A 21,575-nucleotide genomic window follows, 5' to 3' on the forward strand; every position below is an offset into this window, starting at 1 on the left:
CATATATGTATGTGTGTGTCTATGCATGTATGTAAGCATATGTGTATGTGTGTGTCTATGCATGTATGTATGTATGCATAAATGTATGTGTATGTGTCTGTCTATGCATATATGTATGTGTATGTGTGTGTCTATGCATGTATGTATGCATATATGTATGTGTGTGTCTATGCATGTATGTATGCATATATGTATGTGTATGTGTGTCTATGCATGTATGTATGCATATATGTATGTGTATATGTGTCTATGCATGTATGTATGCATATATGTATGTGTGTGTCTATGCATGAATGTATGCATATGTGTATGTGTATCTGTGTCTATGCATATATGTATGTATGTGTCTTTGCGTGTCTTTGCATGTATGTATGCATATATGTATGTGTATGTGTGTGTCTATGCATGTATGTATGCATATATGTATGTGTGTGTCTATGCATGTATGTATGCATATATGTATGTGTGTCTGTGCATGTATGTATGCATGTATGTATGTGTGTGTCTGTGCATGTATGTATGCATATATGTATGTGTGTGTGTCTATGCATGTATGTATGTATATGTGTGTCTGTGCATATATGTATGTGTATGTGTGTGTCTATGCATGTTTGTATGCATATATGTATGTGTGTGTATGCATGTATGTATGCATATGTGTATTTGTGTGTATATGCATGTATGTATGCATATATGTATGTGTGTGTGTCTATGCATGTATGTATGCATATATGTATGTGTGTGTGTCTATGCATGTATGTATGCATATATGTGTGTGTCTATGCATGTATGTATGCATATATGTATGTGTATGTGTGTGTCTATGCATGTATGTATGCATATATGTATGTGTCTGTGCATGTATGTATGCATGTATGTATGCATATATGTATGTGTGTGTCTATGCATGTATGTATGCATATATGTATTTGAATGTGTGTGTCTATGCATATATGTATATGTGTGTCTATGCATGTATGTATGTAAATATGTATGGTTTAATGGTATGTCAGCGCAATACTTGCAATAATGTGTTAATTAAAGGTTAAAACTTTAGAGTTTGAACAGATTGAAAGTTAAAATGTAAAGGAAACCAATTATGAGAAAACTTATTTCTTGTCAAGAACACTTTAGTCTGGATTTATTTTCAGCATGATATTTGATGTTTACAATGGTTACTAAAATCTTTTAGAGGTGAGCTGTGCAATGGTTGAACATACTGTGGTGTGACATGGTGTATCCAAGTGAATGCTTGACATAAATGAGATAGTCTTGGTACATCTGAAACCTAATGCACTGGATTTCATTTAGAAAATGTACAAAACTGATGAATAGAAAGAAGTAAGGAATATAATTAGTATAATAACTTAAGTAGCATAAAGTGGACAACCAGTTGTAAAACCCATTGTAACAGTTGTAATAATTAAGCATTCTGGATGCATTAGTAATAAATTACTTTATGCACTTAAATGAAGTAAACAAATAAATCATTTGTTTGGTGCATACTTGGAGATATACAAAGGTAGTTTGGTTCTTCCATTTAATGGGACCATAGTAATATTTTCAGGCCATGTCATAGTAACTGGAGTAATGAATAGTTTATCTTGGCAATAATTATGAATGCTGACATTTGTCTTGACCAGTTTTTATAGAAAATAGTTTCACATGTCCATTCAAGGTGACTCAGAGAGCTATACCAAGCATACATTGGGTCTCTATGTCTGGTCAGTTGTGTTGAAATTCCAAAATTGTTAGATCTGAAGGCATCAGTTTCAAATTTCACAATTCTCAAGTTTAAATATTTCTGACAATAAGAACAAAACTTTATGGATGGCTTGGATGGGGTAAGGAAGATTTTTTTGTTGTTGTTCTAGGGTTTAATGCCATTTTTCAGCACAAGATAGGCTGTACATGGCGGCCAGTATAACTGGTGGAGGAAGAACCCTGGAAAACCCAGGGAAGAACCACCACCTCATGAGAAGCTACTGACAGGCTTTCCCACGTACACACGCTAGCCGAACCTTGGACTCAAACCCACGCAGAGGTGAGATGGCAGTGATTCAGAACAGTGAGCGCTTTTAGACCACTCGGCCATTCGGCCACTCAGGGCCCCGGGTAAGGAAGAAGCTTATTGATTTCAAGGCCAAAGGTCATGGTCACTGTAAGTGAAGGAAGGATAATGGTTTTTGTACAATAATAGTTGTTTAAAATAACATGCCTGTACAAAGCTTTTGTTGGCAGTTGTACCTTGTGTAGGTAAAAAGTCCATCGATTTTGGAATCGAATGGTCTAAGGTTTGATTTGGAGCTCAAAAGGTCAATGGTCAAGGTAACTGTTACTGAAAGAAGGTAAACGGTTTTTGCAGAATAAAAATTATCTCTGGACCAGACTGTGAATAGCTAGCACTTGGAGTAAGGAAGAAACCTTAGTTGGTCAAAATTAGTTAGTCAAAAGGTCAAAGATCAAGGTGACTGAAAGAAGAAGAATGGGATCTGCACAGAATTTCATTTTTGTTTTTGACTTTCATACTGGGAAAGAAAGAAGCCAATTGATTTTGGGCCAAAAGGTCAAGCTCAATGTGATTGAAAGAAGTAAAATTGTTTTTGTGTACGAGTTGTCGATCATGCACCTCCACCAGTGTATTTGGAGAGCTTGCTGTTAAGGTGTGGAAGAAGTCTGTTGATTGTGGGGTCAAAAGGTCAAAGCTGAAACTCATTGTTACTGAAAGAAAACTGGGTTTTGCAGAATATCGTTTATTTTAGAATAATTTTCTCAACTAAACTTTATGGATGGCTTAGGGTAATGAAGAAACCTACTGTATAGACGTTATGGTCTGAAGTCATAGCTCATGATCATGGTAAATCTAAATTGAAATGTTTTCAGCACATTAATGTTAGTTCAAGATATGCATAAGTTGATGAATGATCTGGGTCATTGAGACAATGGGTCAACTTATGCATATCTTGAACTAACACCAATGGGGTCAGTAATCTCAGTCACCCATGCCCCACTAGTTCCCACATCGAGGACTGTTATACAAGAGATGGGCATATAAGGTATGTTTTGTCTGTGTTAGTTTCTAACATAAGAAAGATTCTCATGGTGCATCTGATCTTGTAACTAATGCTAGATTTCATAACAGATGTAGAAAAATGAGGGAAATATATTAATGCACTTGACCGGTTGAATGGTACTTAAAGAGTCATGTAAATAGGGTCTAGGTAGGGTACTATTCTTTTATGGTCCTTTCATCTCAAGTTCAAGCATAGGCTTGGATCCTTAGTAAAAACAGATGTAGTTTCATAAAGGTCTTGGATACCAATCTCAGTGTAATTTTAGTCACAGATGATAAACAGGTGCTTGAAATTTAGGGTGATACAGGTTCATTTTGGCTAATTGACTGGTTGAAATTGCTGGTCCAGTTCTGGAATACAGGAGATATCTAGTGATAGGGAGTTCAGTGAATGATGGTGCAAGGATGGAAGCAAAACTTGTAGTACCTATTGTCATACCTGTCATGCTATAGGACATAGAGTTTGAATGTCCTGACAGGCAGTTGGTTGGTATCAGGTAATTTTTTCTACGAGTAGTTATAAGACAATTATTGATCTTACCAGTAGTGAAATTGTAGTTTTCTCAAATATAAAAAAAGGAATGGTTACTTGAAATTTTCAGATCTGCATTAATCATAAATGTGCATTCCCACAAATCAGTGCAAGTTCAGTTTGTAACATTTTTTGAAGTGGTTTGTTCTCAAAAACCTATTCAAACATTGTTCAGTCAGGTCATAATCCAAATTCATTGCCATCTGTTACCATTCAGTTTTTGGTTGGTTGGTTGGTTGTTTGTGTCTTTTCTAACATCTCTTTCAACATATTTAGTAAGGCTTTCATGACTGACCAGAATGACATCACACAGGTACTGCAATGAAAGGAAAATATATGGGAACTATGAAAGGTACTGATGAATTAAGCTCAGCCAAATCTGAGCAAATTTTCACACATCTTTCATCAGAATGCCCACTGAGTGTTATTTCAGACGATTCAAAAATTGGAATATTTTGTTTGTTTTGATAAATTTAAGCAATTATATCTCATGTCCACACTGAGTATATGTGATCCTGCCAAGGAAATGAGACCTTAGTGCCTTTCCCACAAACAGACATCTGACTTGGGCTGGTATCACACCCATGATTCTGGGATCATCAGACACAATTTTCAGAGAGGCAATGCTCAAATAATCATCTACAATTGAATCACACAAAACTTGGAAACCATTGCAGATTGACCTTAAAGCAAAGACTGTTTATTCCATTGCATGAGAAACCTCTTACTCATTGAAAAAGGAAAACAATGGTTGTACTGTATGGCATAGTAATTTGTGTGCCATTCATTTTCTAAAAACATCAAAGATATTGTGCTAGCCACTGTCTGTCTGTCTGTCTGAGACAATATCTCCTAAATGGCTGGATTCATGAAACTCAGTAATTACCTTGTCTATACAGAAACCATGTCTCTTCTTTCTTTCTCTCCTTTCTGTCTCTCTTTTTCTCTCTTCTTTGTCTCTCTTTTCTATCTCTCTTTTCTAAATTTACAGCATAGGGGTAAAATATCCATGATATAGAAACTCAAATTACAGTGACTTTTTCAAGCCCATTGTGACCAAATTTTATATATGATAAAAAGTCATGGTTTGAAGAAAAAATCATATATTTATTGGTATTTAGGTTAGAACAAATAACTTCATGAGTTGCTGTTTGGAAAAGTTGCTCTAGCTATTTCTGTCTGAGTGTGAGTAGGTGTGTGTGTTCTGTTCATATGTTATCAATCATAGCAATGTACTAGATTGCTCTCATAATAAATACAGATCAACTCTGCCCTTTAATTTCAGACCTGTGGCTCACCACCCCAAAGCCAGTTCCATTAAGGCCATTGACAAGACATCAGTCCACAGAATCTGTTCGGGGCAGGTTGTCTTGGCCCTAGCCACAGCTGTAAAGGAACTAGTAGAAAATAGTATTGATGCAGGGGCCACAAATATTGGTGAGGAAATGCAGTTTGTGACCTGATTTTTTAATACAAGTGAAGGTTTTACCCAGTTGCTGGAATGTGCAGAGGAGATTATCATTTTACGACAAAACCTTGTCAAGTTACCATCATGTCCTGCCTTAGAAAATTGTATTCACTTGCATGGAAATTCTACCATCCATGGTGGAAAATCTTGAACAAGTGCAGGCTTAGTGAAATGAGTGTAACTGAAGAAAACTGTTTCATTGATTAACTATGCTGAATCAATAATTTACCAGATTTGGCATTTCATATATTGGTAAAACAACCCCCCCCCCAAAAAGTAAACTTGAAACACAGCATTTGCTTGTCCAACCAGTGGTTGGACATCTTACAGCAACACATGGTTCTTCTGGTATATTGAGGTAAAAAGTGCAATATTCAACAAAGTGAAATAAACTTCTTGGTGATTTTTGAGCAAATGGTTGGAAAAGAAAACATCAAATAAGTAAATTGGGATGTGCTACACTGTGCAGAATAGTTCATTTTGTATATGCATATATTCATGGAAATGCGCAAATGGTGCTTTGGCAAATGGCCTTCCCAATAACTGAAACTGTCGTTTGAAATGTGGCTCTAGGTATGAATTTGTCTTGGAAGATTGGAAATGGAGCTCAGCCCAACCATTTGTTGGAGAGAAAGATTATGGTCACATTTACTTGAAAAGTTACTTGATATGTCAAGTTACTTTAACTTTATACAGTGGTCCCCCTCTTTAACACTCCTTCACCCAGCCAGGATCCTCTCATTATTTAAAACCTGAATCCTGTTGCAGCAGTGATTTCCTGTTAAAAATGACCTCACTTGGATGGGCACCTATTTAACACAGACAGTGGCTAGCATGTTAACGCAAAAAATGTAAAATTTACCCCTCATGATTTGTTAGGGTTTCTTCTTCGAATATGTTTTCCAATCACAGAATATAAGCCCTACTACTTCCTGTATCCAGCCATCCCAAAAACAAAAATTTGACTCATGTCTGTAATATATAGGCAAAGGGTAATAACTCTTGCCCATTACCTTCCTTGCTACCTAAAGGTGGCACTAGTTTAAAGCTTTCACTGGTGAACTGACAGACATGGTTCACTTCACCTCCTGAAATCAAGTGAATATTTGTGCTATGTTCATTCCATCCATTGAGGATTTAGTTATTTTTGGATGCATTAATGATTTTCCTACATGTAGTATGCATTATTTGTTTAAAAATTTTGGGACCATAATTATGTGAATTCATTTTCACCTATGCAGTCTTAGTTTCTGCATTCTCTGACTGCATGGTTCTACAATGCAACATTGTATTAGGATGTCTTGAAGTTCACATTTGCACACACTGTTTATTGTACATTGGGTGTCTCAGACATTTTAAATAGTTAACTATGCATTTCTTTTTTTTTCTCCTTATACTTTGTCATCTCAGAATCAGCTATGATGGCTAAGTATGCTAAATGCAAGAATGCAAAGCCAGTGAGAATTTTCATGCTTTGTGTCTTGCACATACAATGAGTACATCATCAGCTAAATGCAGCATGTGTGCCAGTTAATAAATGGTCTACAGTTCTAAGGAAAACTGCAAGAAACAGGGAATAACATGGGAAATCCAAGGACCAAGAGTATTGACCTTTGAGCACTGGAAAATCAGACAGGTTTGTAGCTACAGTTCCAGACATTCATCTAGAAGAGGGCAGTGGAGATTGTTCGGAATCCACAATCTCTGTAATTTTCCTTCAAGCCATTGTTGGTTTGGATGACCAATGGCATACAAGATAGAGATGGTAAAATCAGTCCTCCTTTCCATTCATTCAAATGAATTTACCATCTGTTTTGATCTGACTTCTATATTTTCATGTTCATGTCCAGCCTTTTTGAAATTCCTACAGTTTACGTACTGAGGAAATTGTTATCAATTTTGCATATTTTTTTTTTCCCGTCTTGAACATAAGTCATAGGCCTTTATAAAACTACTCTACTGTATTATATTGCTGTTCTGTATGACTTCATCTATTTACATGGCAGAGTAATTTTATGACATCATCCAGAAACATGATTGGTTCCATTCTAGTCAAATGAAAGAATGATCTCATTTCCCTTGTACATCATCTAGGTTTTCTGATCATTTGTGAAGTATCATCTTTGTCCATCTCTCTGGGTATGGATTTTCTCACCCACCTCAACCTGGTACATCTTCCCCACCTTTGGGTGGTCTGAATCCTCCTTGCATTATCATTTCCAATACAAAATGGATCACAGTCAGGGAGTTTCTGCAACTTCTCAAGTTGTTTTATGCTGCAGTGGATCTTGTCCCTCCGGGTTGTCACTACAGGCTCCCTTTACAGATGATCTTGCTGTCTCAACGGCATCCTTCATTCATGCCACTTGAATACAGGATCAGTGTAACAAGTGGCATAGTATCATTCCTGGACCTGTGGCACGACCTGGGTTGGCTCATGACAGGAATACCTCTTGAACAGCCACACCTGGATGTTTCCATGTGTACAGAGGCTAGCAACTGTGGTTCAGGAACCCATCTGATACCGAACTTAGATTCTGTCAGTGACCAGTGGGGTCCAGAGGACACAGGTCTCAACATCAGTCTCTTGGAGATGAAGGCTATCATCAAAGCCTTTCATTTTTGGAGTGACCATCCTCAGAACAAGATAGTGCTGAACATATCAGACGAATTTGGCAGTGGTGATGTACCCCCTCAAACAGGGTGGTAGCAAATTACCCCAACTCTACATTCTGGTTTGGGCATTCCGCTGCACACAATGCAATACCTATATCCAGATCAGACATATTCCCTGCAGACTCTGTGTCTTGACTGATTCTTTGTAAGCAGAAACAGATTATACATACAGAGTGGTCCTTCCATCTATTGATCTTTCCTCAGATTTGTCAGCTATGGGGGCATCTTATGATTGATCTTTTTATAACCACTGGTATGTCAATGCTCTTTCTCAGTTGGGAGGGTCTGTGTCCCTTTGTCTACCCTCCCAATGATCTTGGTTCCTATAATTATACAGAAATTGAGGGACCAGAAGGGCAAAATGATTCTGGTTGTCCCTCTAATGGGATGAATTCTGGATCAACAATCTTCTTGGTCTAGTGATAGATCTGCCAAGGAAGATTCTGACCAGGCCAAATCTTCTCAAACAGCCTCAAACTCATGTATTCCATCCTATCCTGCACCGTCTTCTCCTTCACACTTAGTTCTTGTCCAGACAGCATTGCAGCAGAAACAGTTCAACCGTTCAGTCAGGGAAAGAATTGCACGAGCTAGAAGACCCTCCACTTTAAAGGCTTACAAAGGGAAACTTTACACAGTAAAAAGATCATATTATTTCTTCTTTCATGACATAAGCCACATTACCTCACCTCCAGTTGTGCTGCTGGCAATTAGAAGAGTGGGTTGACCTTCATCAGGTGAATCCAGTCTCATAGGTTACCTGTGGTATAAGTTGGATGCTCAACATTCTATCCAGCTATTACCTCATCTCCTAAAGTTAATGTGATCAGGAAATCTACTAGAAGGAGCAAGCAAATTTGTTAGTAAATTGTTTCACCTTGAATACTTTCCCAATCACATTACTTTAGTACCTCATATTCTCCCCGCAGTACAAGCATCCCATTACATGATGTTCTGTTCAGCTTAAAAATATTGCTGCTTGTAGGTGGCAAAGGGAGTTAATAGGCAAGAGTTATTGCACTTTGTCTATGTAGTATAGAAAGAGAAGACAAATTTTTGTCTTTGTGAGCACTGGATTCGAGAGGTAGTAGGGCTTATATTCCTAAAGTCGATGTGTTCAGGTAGGTATTCCACAGACATGATTTTTCTCCATTTTATAGCGGAATTCTGCTTTTCTCTTGACTTGAATCCAATTTGTCTTGATATAGTCCGTTTTTTTTTTTATCATTTCCGATCCGGTTTTAAAATATGGTCTGTTCAGTCCCATTCCGCAACGACCTTTGTAACGTATTCGTTCCATATATTAGTTAACCCACAACTCTTGTAAAGAGTATGCTGATTGGTCAAAAGTTTAAATTCATCTAATGAATCTTTGTGTAATGGAAATGGATGGCAGTGGAAAGAAGAAACGTGCTTGCAGCAAAAAAAATGGCTTCCCAAGTTGTTGAGAGAGACCATGACACAAGAAGTTTAGATAAAGGTTTAAAAAAACATATGGAAATGGGAATGGCTGGAGTGAAAATTCAATGGAAATTTAGTTGGTCAGTTTATAAGAAAACTGAACGCAAGAGGACTGGCATTTTGTGACCTCTGCTCTACGTCAATCGCAGTTGGAAGATTTTGGAACGGCACCTACAGATATAAAGTAGTCCTGCAATGTAAGACATAGCACATGTTGTTTTTGTTTATGTGCTCTGTCTTACTATCCAAATATAGGCCTTGTATAGCGTGTTCTGATGTCATTGATATCGGAATGAGTAATCAAAGTTTCAGGAACATCCCACACACTTGGCACCCTATATCAACACTCTTCCACTAATTTATGTGTAATTAATATACTTACTGTGCTGTCTTTATCCTGGCGAAATAAAAATATGATACTAGCAAATGGATGCATTTTCACATTCCGTTGACATACATTTGAATTGCTTGCAATGTGACGGTAGTCGAGGTATGCCGAAGTAAGTTCAAGTAGATTCATGTTGGGGATATATTTCTTGAATGAAATGAACCATTGCTTACAGTTCCAATAGGCATAATATATTTTTATTTGTTTCGGCATTCCCGGCTTTCATCACTTTCCAGCCATCTGAAATGTAGGCCAACGAAATTTGAAAACATGTCCATTTCTTTTGTGAGAATTTGAATTTATTTAAGAAAAGACATCAGAGTAAGTAAAGTCTAACTAAAACATTATGACTTTACTTTGTAGAAAAGCGTCATTATTTTAGTTGTCAGTTGTGTGAAATATTCCTGAAATTTGACTTTCGTAATGATGTTAGTCGACATCAAAACACGCTACACAGCGCCGTTAATTAGGCTGTAAGACCTTGATGCCCACAACATAAATATCAGCATCAAGGTTTTACATGTAGGACTACTACAAAAGAAGCTGCATACAGAAAAATTAAAGCTCAGAAGGCATCTGGAAAAAGTGCAGTTAATTACTATAAGAAGAAAGATTTCTTGCACGAGAGAAGAGATGTAGCTCTCTGTCAGAATATGCGCACTGCATGTTGCCAATACAAACACCAGCTTGAAAGGAAAAAAAGCTGTCATTGAGAAGGAAATGAAATGATTGCACATTGAGCCAAAAAAGTCAGTCAAAAAGGAAGGCTAAACAAATCTTTTCCAAAACTGCAAACTGGAATATCAACAGGTGAATTATGGGATTACTTGTATATAGTTGATGTACTTGGGTATTTTACAGATTTGTTATGAAAAGAGAGAAGTATAATATATTTGCTGCAAAAATTGACGAATTTTTGTGACTTGAATTACGATGTGAACACTGACATGCAGATGAAATAACTTAAGCACCAATAGTATTGGAGAACAAATTCATATCACAATAAATATTGTGAAATTATTCAAGTCGAGTTGAACATTTTTGGTAAGTTTATTGGTTTTTCAAATGATTATTTTGTTATATATTATTATAAGTTGCACCAGGAGCAGTTTTTTTATTATTGTAAAATGCATTTTTGGTGCTGCCCCGCAAGACCCCCTTGGGGGAGGACACCCAAACCCTCCTTTCAAATTTTCAGCTTTTTGTGGGGAATACCAAAATCATGCCTGATTCCAGGAGAAACATAATTTATTAAAAAATTTGCTTTTCAGATGGAAGTCTCATAAATATTTATTGATTTCTAAACTCTAAATTGACAGTGACATTGTTTCCAACATGCTGATAAAATACCTCACTTGGTTCTGTTCAAAGCAGCAATCTATTCCTATTACTACCAGTAACAATCAAGATAACCATAGCTAACACTTTTTTGGCTTCTCTCACAAAGTGTATGAAATGTGTTTTGAAGGTACTAGACTATAACCAGTCGATCACCTAACAAGCTCACTTCCTTTGTAAACACAGCAAATTAGTTTGTGATATAGTTGCAAGTGAAAGTGGGATGATACAGTTTGTTAGGAGTAATCAGAACCAACAACATAGACCTTGATCTGACGGAAATTATGTGATGGCAGATCAGGGTCTATATCATTTACAGTTGGACTTTACTTATATATGAGTATGTATGGTATTTCAGAGTTATTACATTTAAGTGACTCAATTCCAGAAAGTCATTTTTCCTACTGCAAAGATGGAAACCAGTATAGTTACTTTTACTAATAATTTGATTGCACACTTTGTTTAATGACAACACTTGTTTCCCAGTCAGCATTTATTTTAGTCTTACTGAATACTTTGATGAAGGCATTGTGATGATGATAAGAATGATGATGATGATGATGATGATTATGTAATTATTTGAGCATTTGTTTTGTTTTATTTTTAGATGTGAAGTTGAAGGAGTATGGAAGTGAGATGATTGAAGTCAGTGATAATGGGTCAGGAGTGGAAGAGGAGAACTTTGAAGGATTGAGTAATGTATATTTTATAAAAGAATAATTCTTTTTTTTGTAAAAATTATGGAGATTATTGTCTTTGAATAAGTAGATTAATTTAAGAACATAGTTTAAGAGTTTAACTTAATAATGATATTCCCCATACCATCTTTTTGTGAATTTATTTATTTTTGTGAATAAAAAATATTTAGATTCTGCAGACAATTGTTTGTTTTGTTGGTACCATATGTAGTCAGTTATAAGTTGAGTTCAGCTTCAGACAACATGGACATGGATCTGCTACCACATAATGCATTTGCAAAGCAGGAACTATGTTGCTTGTTCTCTTAATTACTCCTGACAAACTGCATAGACCCATATCTGCAAGCTGCTCTGGGTCCATGCAGCCTGCAGTTGGACTCAGCTTATAAGTGAGTAGATATGGTACTTGAATTCATGGATTGTGGAAGAGGATGCTGAGGGATCATTGTTTGATTTTTAAATTTTTGGTTTTTAGCAACCATAAATAATTGGTACACCAGATAAATTTAAGTAAATTCATGCCAGATAAAACTTACAACATGATTGGTTTGGCTTTTACTTACTGACCTGACTGAAACCCTGTGTCATAAATACATTTTTCAGTGATCTGGCATATAAATTTCTTTCTGTTGAAACCAAATAAGGCTTTTAGTCTGCACCTTATCTTGATCCTGTGGGCATTTTGCATTGTACAAGGTGCATGCGCCATGTGCAAAACCCGTGCTGACAGGAAGCAGAAGTCTTACTATGTGCTACAGCGAAGGAGTACAGCAACAATCAAAATGTCAAATTTTGGTGAATTGCCAAATAAAAGAAACCTGGGAATACATTTGTGATCATATTTTAGGACCTAATATGAAAGATAATGTTTACTATGCCCTTGACAGAATGCACCAAACTATAGGATATAAGATAGGAAATGGTACAGTTCTACAAATGTGTTGAAATGTTTTGGCAATAAAGCTGAAAAGTCAGGACCAAATCCTCTGCTGACCATAATGAAGTAGGGCCAGAAAGCGTGACAAGCTGAAATATGAGACAGGACCCAAGCAGCACATTAAGTCATTTTTTTTCCTCAGTTTTCCTAAAGTTAGATTTTACCCAATCCTACTTAAAATACTTCCATTAATATATTGATTTAAAGAGTCAACGGGAATGGAAAGGATAAAAAAAAATTTGTTCAGACTTTGTAAAACTGGGAATATTTCTAATATTGAATGTAAAGAAACTATGAGGTATTTCTGCAGTTTTCTTCAGACATTTTTATAATAAGTTTATATTACTTAAATTTTATTCTTTATAACATCTTAATTCAAAATGCAAATTTTATTGCTGAATGCAAAATAGATGGCAAAGTATTTGAAAATCTAAATTTTTGGAAGATTTTTTTAAATAGATATTTAGTTAAACTGGGCCAGGTTCACAGGTATTATATATTTATAGATCAAATCATTTAATCAGTCATAATTCAAACAAAGAAACAGTACAGATATGTCATGACTCTGTGGTCTTAAACTAACAGAAATAAGCAAAAGCAACAAGTTTTGTAAAACTTAACAAATAATTTAATTGTCAAAATTACGAAATGAAAATGAGGAACTTACATTATTAAGAATTGAAATCAAAATAATCTTAAAAGTTCTATTAATGACCAAAAGAATCAAATGTTCCAAATGATTTCATATCCTTAAATGAATGTGTCACAATGGCATTGTCCAGAGTTTCTTTGAATAATTGACAATAGTCCCAGAATAATGTTCCAGTCCAATGAGCTCTCTGTAATTCCAATGAATAATCTTAACAAATGTCTCCTCTCAGATTATCTAAACACAACATCAAACACATCTGCAGACTGATTTTAATATATGAAACAAAAATCCAAAATAAGAATCCCAAAATAGGAATGAATCTGATGGCTCAGTTCTCACCCTATATGCATCTTCAAGAGTATATTATGACTATATACCACATGTTACAGATCTTACCAATCAGTCTAATACCTATTTATGTGACCTAACCCATCCAGTGGGAAATAACTCAATTCTTCAAAGAAACCACCTGACCTACCTGTCCAGTGGGAAACAACCCCAAACTGATAAACAAATTTTATTAATAATTTTCTTTTAAGGGTGTAAACACCTATATCAACAACTATTAATACAGAAAAACAAAAAGAAATAGTCAGATTACCTATATTTGACATCAAGCATACTATATAAAAAAAATGAATGGCCTTATTGAGACAGTCTTGTTAGGGTTGGCAAGAGATACAAAAAATATAGATATACATACAAAAATGAATGATTGATGTAAATATAATAGTAATTATCATGTATGGTTAGTAAACTTGTGGAATAAGTTGACGGATTAATCTAAAAATTAATACTTCAATGACTACTAAAAAGTGTTGTGAAAAAATCGATATCATGCATTAATAGTGTCTATTACACTTCATCCTTGATGAAAGTTGAGAGTCATGTACTGGGAGCTTGGACTTTTATTGTTGAGAACTCTGCTTATGTGATCCTTATTGATGATTGCACTGTTTATCAGTCTGTTATGATGAAAAGATATGCATTCATCATTTCTCTAGAAACAAGCAGTTGTAACATGTGCCATCAAATGCAAGTTAACTCAGATGTTGTATTTAATCAAGATATGGTTTGGTATAGTAGGTGACATTTGTAAAAAATAAAAAAAAAGGTATGTATGGGATCTCATTTTGGGACAGGGCACTGAGTAGCATTAGAGAACTAGTTGCAGTAAGCTGTTGATTTCAGCATTGGTAAAATTTGTTTAGGCTTCTATTTATTATAATTTTATAATTGCTACAAAGTTGTGGCAACTTAATTTTTTTTTACAGTGTCTGATGATGAACCTGCTCCTAACTTTGATCACTTTTACAAAATGGATCTTATGGGATTATTATTGGAAAAATTCTGTATATACAAGCTTTGATTTTTTCTTCTTCCTTTTTATTCAGATGTCTTTATTCTTATATTTCAAATTTGATTAATATAGAGCTATTAATACCCAATTACATTCTTTGCCCTCCCTTTTCCAGCTTTGAAGCATCATACTTCCAAACTTCAAGAATTTTCAGACTTGATAAATGTGGAAACATTTGGTTTTCGTGGTGAGGCTCTCAGCTCCTTGTGTGCTTTAGGGTAAGCTTTGTAATTAATCAAATGCACTTTGTAATTTAAGTTTTTCATTTAGAAATACTCTGTTGCATTAGACTTCAGATGTGCTTATCTCAAGTTTTAAATTTGAATTACTCTTTCAGTTATTTTAAGAAGTAAACTCAGGTTATCATGTCTGGTTAGTAGATAACTGGTAAAAAAGATATCACTTTTTTGGTTAGTAGATAACTGGTAAAAAAGATATCATTTTTTTTGGTTAGTAGATAACTGGTAAAAAAGATATCACTTTTTTGGTTAGTAGATAACTGGTAAAAAGGATATCACTTTTTTGGTTAGTAGATACCTGGTTAAAAGGATATGACTTTTTTGGTTAGTAGATAACTGGTAAAAAAAGATATCACTTTTTTGGTTAGTAGATAACTGGTTAAAAGGATATCACTTTTTTGGTTAGTAGGTGACTGGTAAATAGGATAACATGTTCCCTGGTTAGTAGGTATGCTCATATGATTGGTACACAGTATATCATATTTACCAGGTATGTGTGCATGTCTGGTTTGTTTTCTGAATTAGAGACTTCATATTATTTTACTTTGCAAATAAGCAAAGGACACATCTTTTTTAGGGATGCTTTACCTGGAATTCCATTAACAGGTTTCCCAGCATATTATATGCTTGACTTCTTCTCAAGGACATCCAGAATTCAGTGACAAAAAAAAACTGCACATATAGGGCCTTGGGACTTCCATCCTTCTGATTTTAGCTTATGTCTGCCAGGTAAATTGTGCCGATTAATTGACTTACAATGCTCCATGAAGAAAATACTGCCAGTTCCCATGTAATTTCATGCATGTTCACCCTTAGCATGTGAAACTAGTGTGAATATTGCTCTACTTATATGGCAACATGACTAACCCAGCTGACCACAGAGATTCAGTGGACCACACCAGACTATCCCTCACAGTTTCAGTCCACCAACAACCAAGAACAATTTGCAGTTCTCTTAGACTGCCTTGCTTTCTCATTCCCATAGGCAGGTCATATCTAACAGGAGCTGAAGATACAGCATTATCACTACCATGTGGTATGTACTATCCTTGGACTCAAAGTATAATGCTCCAGAAGTTCTCTTGGACTTGGACATATTTGAGAACTCTGACCCCAACCCCAAGCTGTGATCAAAGAGATTTATAGAATACTGTCACCTGTCAACTGTAATCCTTTAATGGTGAACAAAGCCTACAAAATGAGAGCTTCCATGGATGCCCAAAGAGGTAGATTAACATCACTCATTTCGATTTCTTCCACAATTTTTTACTATTCTGAATTTCTGGACACCTTTCTACAGCAAGACCTCTTTCTAAGCCAGTCAGCTACCAGCCACTTTTTGACCAAACTGATATGGGACACATACCAATAATTATACCAATAATTATCACACAGAAGTTCCTGCAATAGATAAGGATCTTTTGGCTGTTTATATGTCCGTGCCATCTTTTTATAACATAGACAAATTTTGACTGCCATTAAAAACTGGTTAGGAATGTGTTTTCAGTTTCATCTCTTCTCAACTTGGCATCCCTGGCCATTTATTGCTTGGCGGTAAGGCAGGAAATGAACATGCTTTGGATGCCATTAGCTGCATCTTCAAGGTGATAAATATGGCAGCTCACCACACTATGGCAAATGGTCAATCTGCTACCAGCAGTTTAGATCTGGTTTGAAGGGACTTTCTTTTGCAGCCGTTGTCACTCAAGGAGCAGCATGTTGCAGCCCTGCACTCTGTCCCTTTTTGCTCATTGCTCATGTTTTGGGGCTGACTTGAGGAAGTTCAAAAACAAGTGGCACAGGAACTGCCCCTTCAGCTGTCAGTCCAGAATCCCTCCTTGACATGCTTTTGCCAAGAGCATCTTTGCAGTAGATTTCCATTTTGAACTAGAGATGCAATCAGTTCAAAGGAAAAAAGGATTTGAACTTTTGAAGAGGTGAATGCTTGTTAAATTTTACAGGGATGATCAAGTGCTTGTAATTTTATGTTTCAGTGATATGGTCATTGTCACCAGACATAGCAATAACCAGGTTGGGACAAGACTGGAGTTTGATAATCATGGGAAAATTATCAACAGATCACCTCAAGCTAGACAGGTAAATTTTTGATGCCCCAGCCATATCTGTGGATGGGGCATATGGTATTATCCATGTTCATCCATCCCATCATGTAATGTCAAATCATAATGGCTGCTAACTTTATTCCTGCTTAGTTACTTTTGTAGGACATAATGGATTTAACTAAATTTGGTATAAGGCTGTATATTAGGGATACCAAGAAGAAATTTGACAGTGCTCAGTGAATATGTTTTTCAGACACAGGCACAGGGCAAGTGACATAAAAGAAATCAGTTGCCCTGACTCGGATTCTACTTGCCCCAAGGTTCCATATTTTTTGTTATTTTATTGATACAGTTTGAAAGTTGTTTTACTATTTAATTACAACAAACATAAAAATGCTTTAAATTGACATTTATTTGCCTCGAAATAGAGTACTTAAGAAACAAAAAGTTGTGTGCCTTTCGAAAATTTAAATTTAATTTAATTGCACTAAATCTAACATTTTGCTCATAAAAGTTTTGATTTAAACAAGTACAGCTCTCCCCTCTTTCAGCATGCCTCATTTATATGTGTGGTACTACCATGAACTGCTTGACCAAAATCATTCCAGTGTATAACAATATGAGTTGAAAGAAAACAAGGTGAAATTTAGTTTTATATCTTTATTTCCTTTTTAAAAGCAAATTTTGATAATACATTCTGTACCACAGTTCAGTATATCAGGTTATTCTCATTATATCGTGGTTCTATTCATATCACGGTTCTCAACATAACATGGTTTGGTACATAACACATCTAGTCGTTGTGGGTCCCAACTGTCACACTATAATTAGGAAGAGCAGTACTTTGTAAAAATATAGCACTTTACAGTGCTTTCAAACACCATTTATCTCTTTATTTTTATAAAATTTTGATTCCATTTCACCTAATGTTTTAGTTGATGTCCAATGGCTGAATTAATGTCCACTTTACTAAATGGATCACACCTCTGTCTGCGGCGGTTCGAGTCTTGGATTCAGCCAATGTGGGTATGTGAGAAAGCTTGCCAGTAGCTTCTGATGGGTTGGTGGTTCTTTCTGGGGTTTTCCCGGATTCTTCCTCCACCATTAATACTGGCCACCATGTATAGCCTATCGTGTGCTGAAAAATGGCGTTAAAAACCCCACAACAACTAAATGGATCAACAGAGTTGATATTCATAAGCATTGGAAGTGTATCAGTTTCTTTTCATATCTGTTTGTGAGACTGAAACCCCTCATTCACATTCTGTTGAAGATGGCTCAAAACTAACATAGTTGCCAAGAGCTTCACAATTTCTGCATGATTGGTGTAGAATTCTTAATACTTGTAGCATACACCTCTGCTATTTGGATATCAGTTTTTTTATGGTTTCATCTTGCTTTTAGATTGATGTACTGTCCATATTTTCATATTGATCTATAATGAAGACTATTTGGAGGACTTGGAGCATTTCCAATTTCTTTGAATCTGCATCAATCTCCACATGTCTAATTGTTTTTTATATATAAAACAAATGTGCCACTCTGATGTCCAATATAGCCACCACAGTGGTCATCTTGAAAATCGTACAAATACTCTTCTTAGGTGGAAAGTCATATCAACATTGAGTGTTTGCCAGAAGACTTCTTATGATGTCATAAATAATGGTACTAAATAAAAATGTGCCAATCGGATACCCAGTGTGGCCAAAATGGCAACCATGTTGAGGGGGTTACCTTTTGACAAACTCAGTGGGCGGTGCACTCATTTGGAATATGTGAGGGAGTTACCTTTTGACAAACTCATTGGGCGGGTAACTCATTTGGAATATGTGAAGGGGGTTAGCTTTTGACAAACTCAATGGGTGGGACACTCATTTGGAATATGTGAGGGGGTTACCTTTTGACAAACTTAATGGACAGGGCACTTATTTGGAATATGTGAGGGGGTTACCTTTTGACAAACTCATTGGGCGGGGCACTCATTTAGAATGTGAGGGGGTTAACGTTCGGTCTGCAGACTTTTAGCATTGTCTGATTTGCATCATTTTCATGCAAAAATGAATGAGTTATGTTTCCTTTTTGACTCATGACTTGTCTTTGATTGGTCATGAAAATTGTTTTTGACTTGCTGATCCATGATCGGTAAAACTCCAGATTACTCAGGTCCACATAAGCCAAAGACCAGTTCAGCAGTAAAGTTGGATATGCAGATACTTGCACCAGTGCACAAATTTAAACTAAAATAGTACTTAACTAAATGTGGAATCAAAATTAAGGCAACTGCTGTATTCAGTCAAATAAATATTTTACTAACCTTAACATTTTTAAATGTTAAAATCAACTGATCATGCTTTTTATAGTTTTCGATCCTCTTTGAATCTCAGGGCAGTAGTTAACTTAAGGATCAAGTCTAAAAATTCTCAACATCAGGTGTATGTGTCATGTACTGTGTTTTCTCAGATGAAAGCAGTCAGTGTGCAATATTCTCATCAGGACAGAAATCAGCTAGTTCTGGTCCATCTGACTTGGTGAGTAACTTGTTGTGCACTTAGTTTTGTAAATATTTAAATGCTGAGGCAATCAGGGTCTTGATGATTGAGAGGGATATGTTTTATTTACTAGCAGTAACCAGTCTGGTGCAAGCAATATGCCCTTCACTTGTTGTATGTGCTATCAAATGGGTCTATTATAAAATTGGATGTGCCATTAAATATCGCACTTGAACGATTGGCTGACTATGGGTATGCTGAACAAAACATAAACAATCTCTTTTCATCATACTCAGTCCATGGCCAGGACTTCTTCCATTGATGCTAGAAAGTTCAAATATTTTTTTTAATTATAATTTCCATCATTTTTTGGACCTGGGATGCTTGAGGCCCTTCAGTGCAACGTCTTGTAGCAGACAGAATCTCTGTGGTTGATTCATGCCTTCTGCAGCAAATCCACACTTGAACAAACTCACAGCATCGAGAACGTATGGTACTATTGATGCTTACTTTTAGCACTGTTTGAGAACAGACAAACATTTGATTGATGAAGATCAAGTTTAGACCTGGTGATCAATATATTGCGTGTAAATTTCACAGAATTTCAGCAGTGTTTTATACTGCCAGTCTTCTGCTATTGAGTGACTTGTTCACTTAAATGACTCTTTTCAGATGTTTTATGGATTAAAAAGCACTTTTTTCCCGTTTATAAGAACAAATAAAAAAATATTAAAGGTCCCATGGGCCAATGCTGGATACATATGACCAGTCTGTAACTAATCGGTCTTAGGTATTGGACCACTATAAGTTTCAAACCCTGACAATTGCATCATGATTTCTTGATCATGTACCTTACTTTCAGACAATATTTTTTTTCTGAAGATCATCACAATTATGCTTAATCTGTTTAATATTCATCTTCATTATACAGAGATCTAATATACACCAATAAAATGTAACATCCAGTAGACTATCCACATATATACACTCAACACTTGGATGAAATACTATTACTGTATTACGGTGTCAGCAGGAGATTTTAGTGTTAGTATCAGAGGGCACTGAATGGTGTCTTTCACTTACAGAAATATTAAAATTTAAATTTGGTCACTTTATCAAAAGGTCAACAGAACATGACCTTGTATTAGTAGCTGTCCAATCTGCTGCATGACCAGATCCATTTATAATATTGTAAGCTTGTTTGAGTGCAGCTACAGGTTCTAAAATTGTAACTTTGCAGCTATGAAGCATGGAACAACTCAAGCAGGATTCTAATAATTGTTTTAATACTGAAAATAAAAACCATCAGAAGATTTAATATCCTTGTTGTGTATCAGCAGTTAGACTAGTCTTTGTATTTTAGATTCTCTGCTACAAATTTCATAGCCATTAATGAAGCAGGAAACCAGACTAAACAACAACAACAAAGAGCAATGACTAAATACACAAATGTTCTCTCTTACACGTGCCTGTTGTTTGAAACCGGATGGAATAATGTTAATAATCTTTCAGATGTTGGGCATCTTGAAAATAAATGTAATTTATACAGAATAACAAACAACTTTATTATAAAAAGCACTTTATTGACAAGTATTATCAACGTGATTATAAAACGAATTACCAGCCATGAAACAGCACATTTACCCCCACTTCCTGCAGTTTGCTCAATGTTCAGAAGGGATGGATTTTTTTTTTTTGAAGGTACCTCAGTCTCATGCACTTGTTTATAGTGCGTTCTGTGTATTTGTACCCCGTTGTGTGTTATCAGGGGAGAGGTGTATGAAGCTCAAGGCATTATTTTGAATTATTGGAATCGTTAAAGAAGTCCTGCTTTGACTTTGCAAAATTACTTTTGCTCTTGAGAGGCTGAAAGCTATATTGATTCCCTGCATCACATGATGCAATTTGGTCAGTTATGTACTTGTATTCTCAGTGATAACTTCTGCTGTACATTTGACATGGGTTTGAGTCTCAGGCTTAGCAAATGTGGACATGAGAGAAAACTTGCCAATAGCTCCCCATGGGTCATTGGTTCTTGCAGAGTTTTCCCAAAGTTCTTCCTCCACCAGTTATATTGGCAACCATATATAGCTTATCATGTGCTGAAAAAATGGCATTATACCCATAAAACCTGAACCCGTTGTTAAAAATGAGCAAGCATGTAAAAATCATGCATAGATGATTTGCAGTGAGTCTAATGA

General features: G+C 35.8%; 1 protein-coding gene across 6 annotated transcripts in view; it reads left to right on the plus strand.

Annotated features, from left to right (window-relative positions):
- LOC149803278 (mismatch repair endonuclease PMS2-like) overlaps window positions 1–21,575 on the plus strand; it is a 163,936-nt gene that overhangs the window by 10,144 nt on the left and 132,217 nt on the right. For 5 of the 6 annotated variants that reach the window (XM_089952949.1, XM_089952950.1, XM_089952952.1 and 2 more), the window contains exons 2-5: window positions 4,891–5,042; window positions 11,544–11,630; window positions 14,699–14,801; window positions 16,817–16,919. In XM_089952949.1, the coding sequence (XP_089809075.1) occupies window positions 4,891–5,042; window positions 11,544–11,630; window positions 14,699–14,801; window positions 16,817–16,919 (445 nt within the window). The remainder of the gene's footprint in view (window positions 1–4,890; window positions 5,043–11,543; window positions 11,631–14,698; window positions 14,802–16,816; window positions 16,920–21,575) is intronic. The other variant, XM_089952951.1, reaches the window with a different exon arrangement.

The sequence above is a fragment of the Sinohyriopsis cumingii genome, chromosome 3 (assembly GCF_028554795.1).
Source record: "Sinohyriopsis cumingii isolate HCF-2022 chromosome 3, ASM2855479v2, whole genome shotgun sequence".
In the NCBI taxonomy this organism is placed as follows: Eukaryota; Metazoa; Mollusca; class Bivalvia; order Unionida; family Unionidae; genus Sinohyriopsis; species Sinohyriopsis cumingii.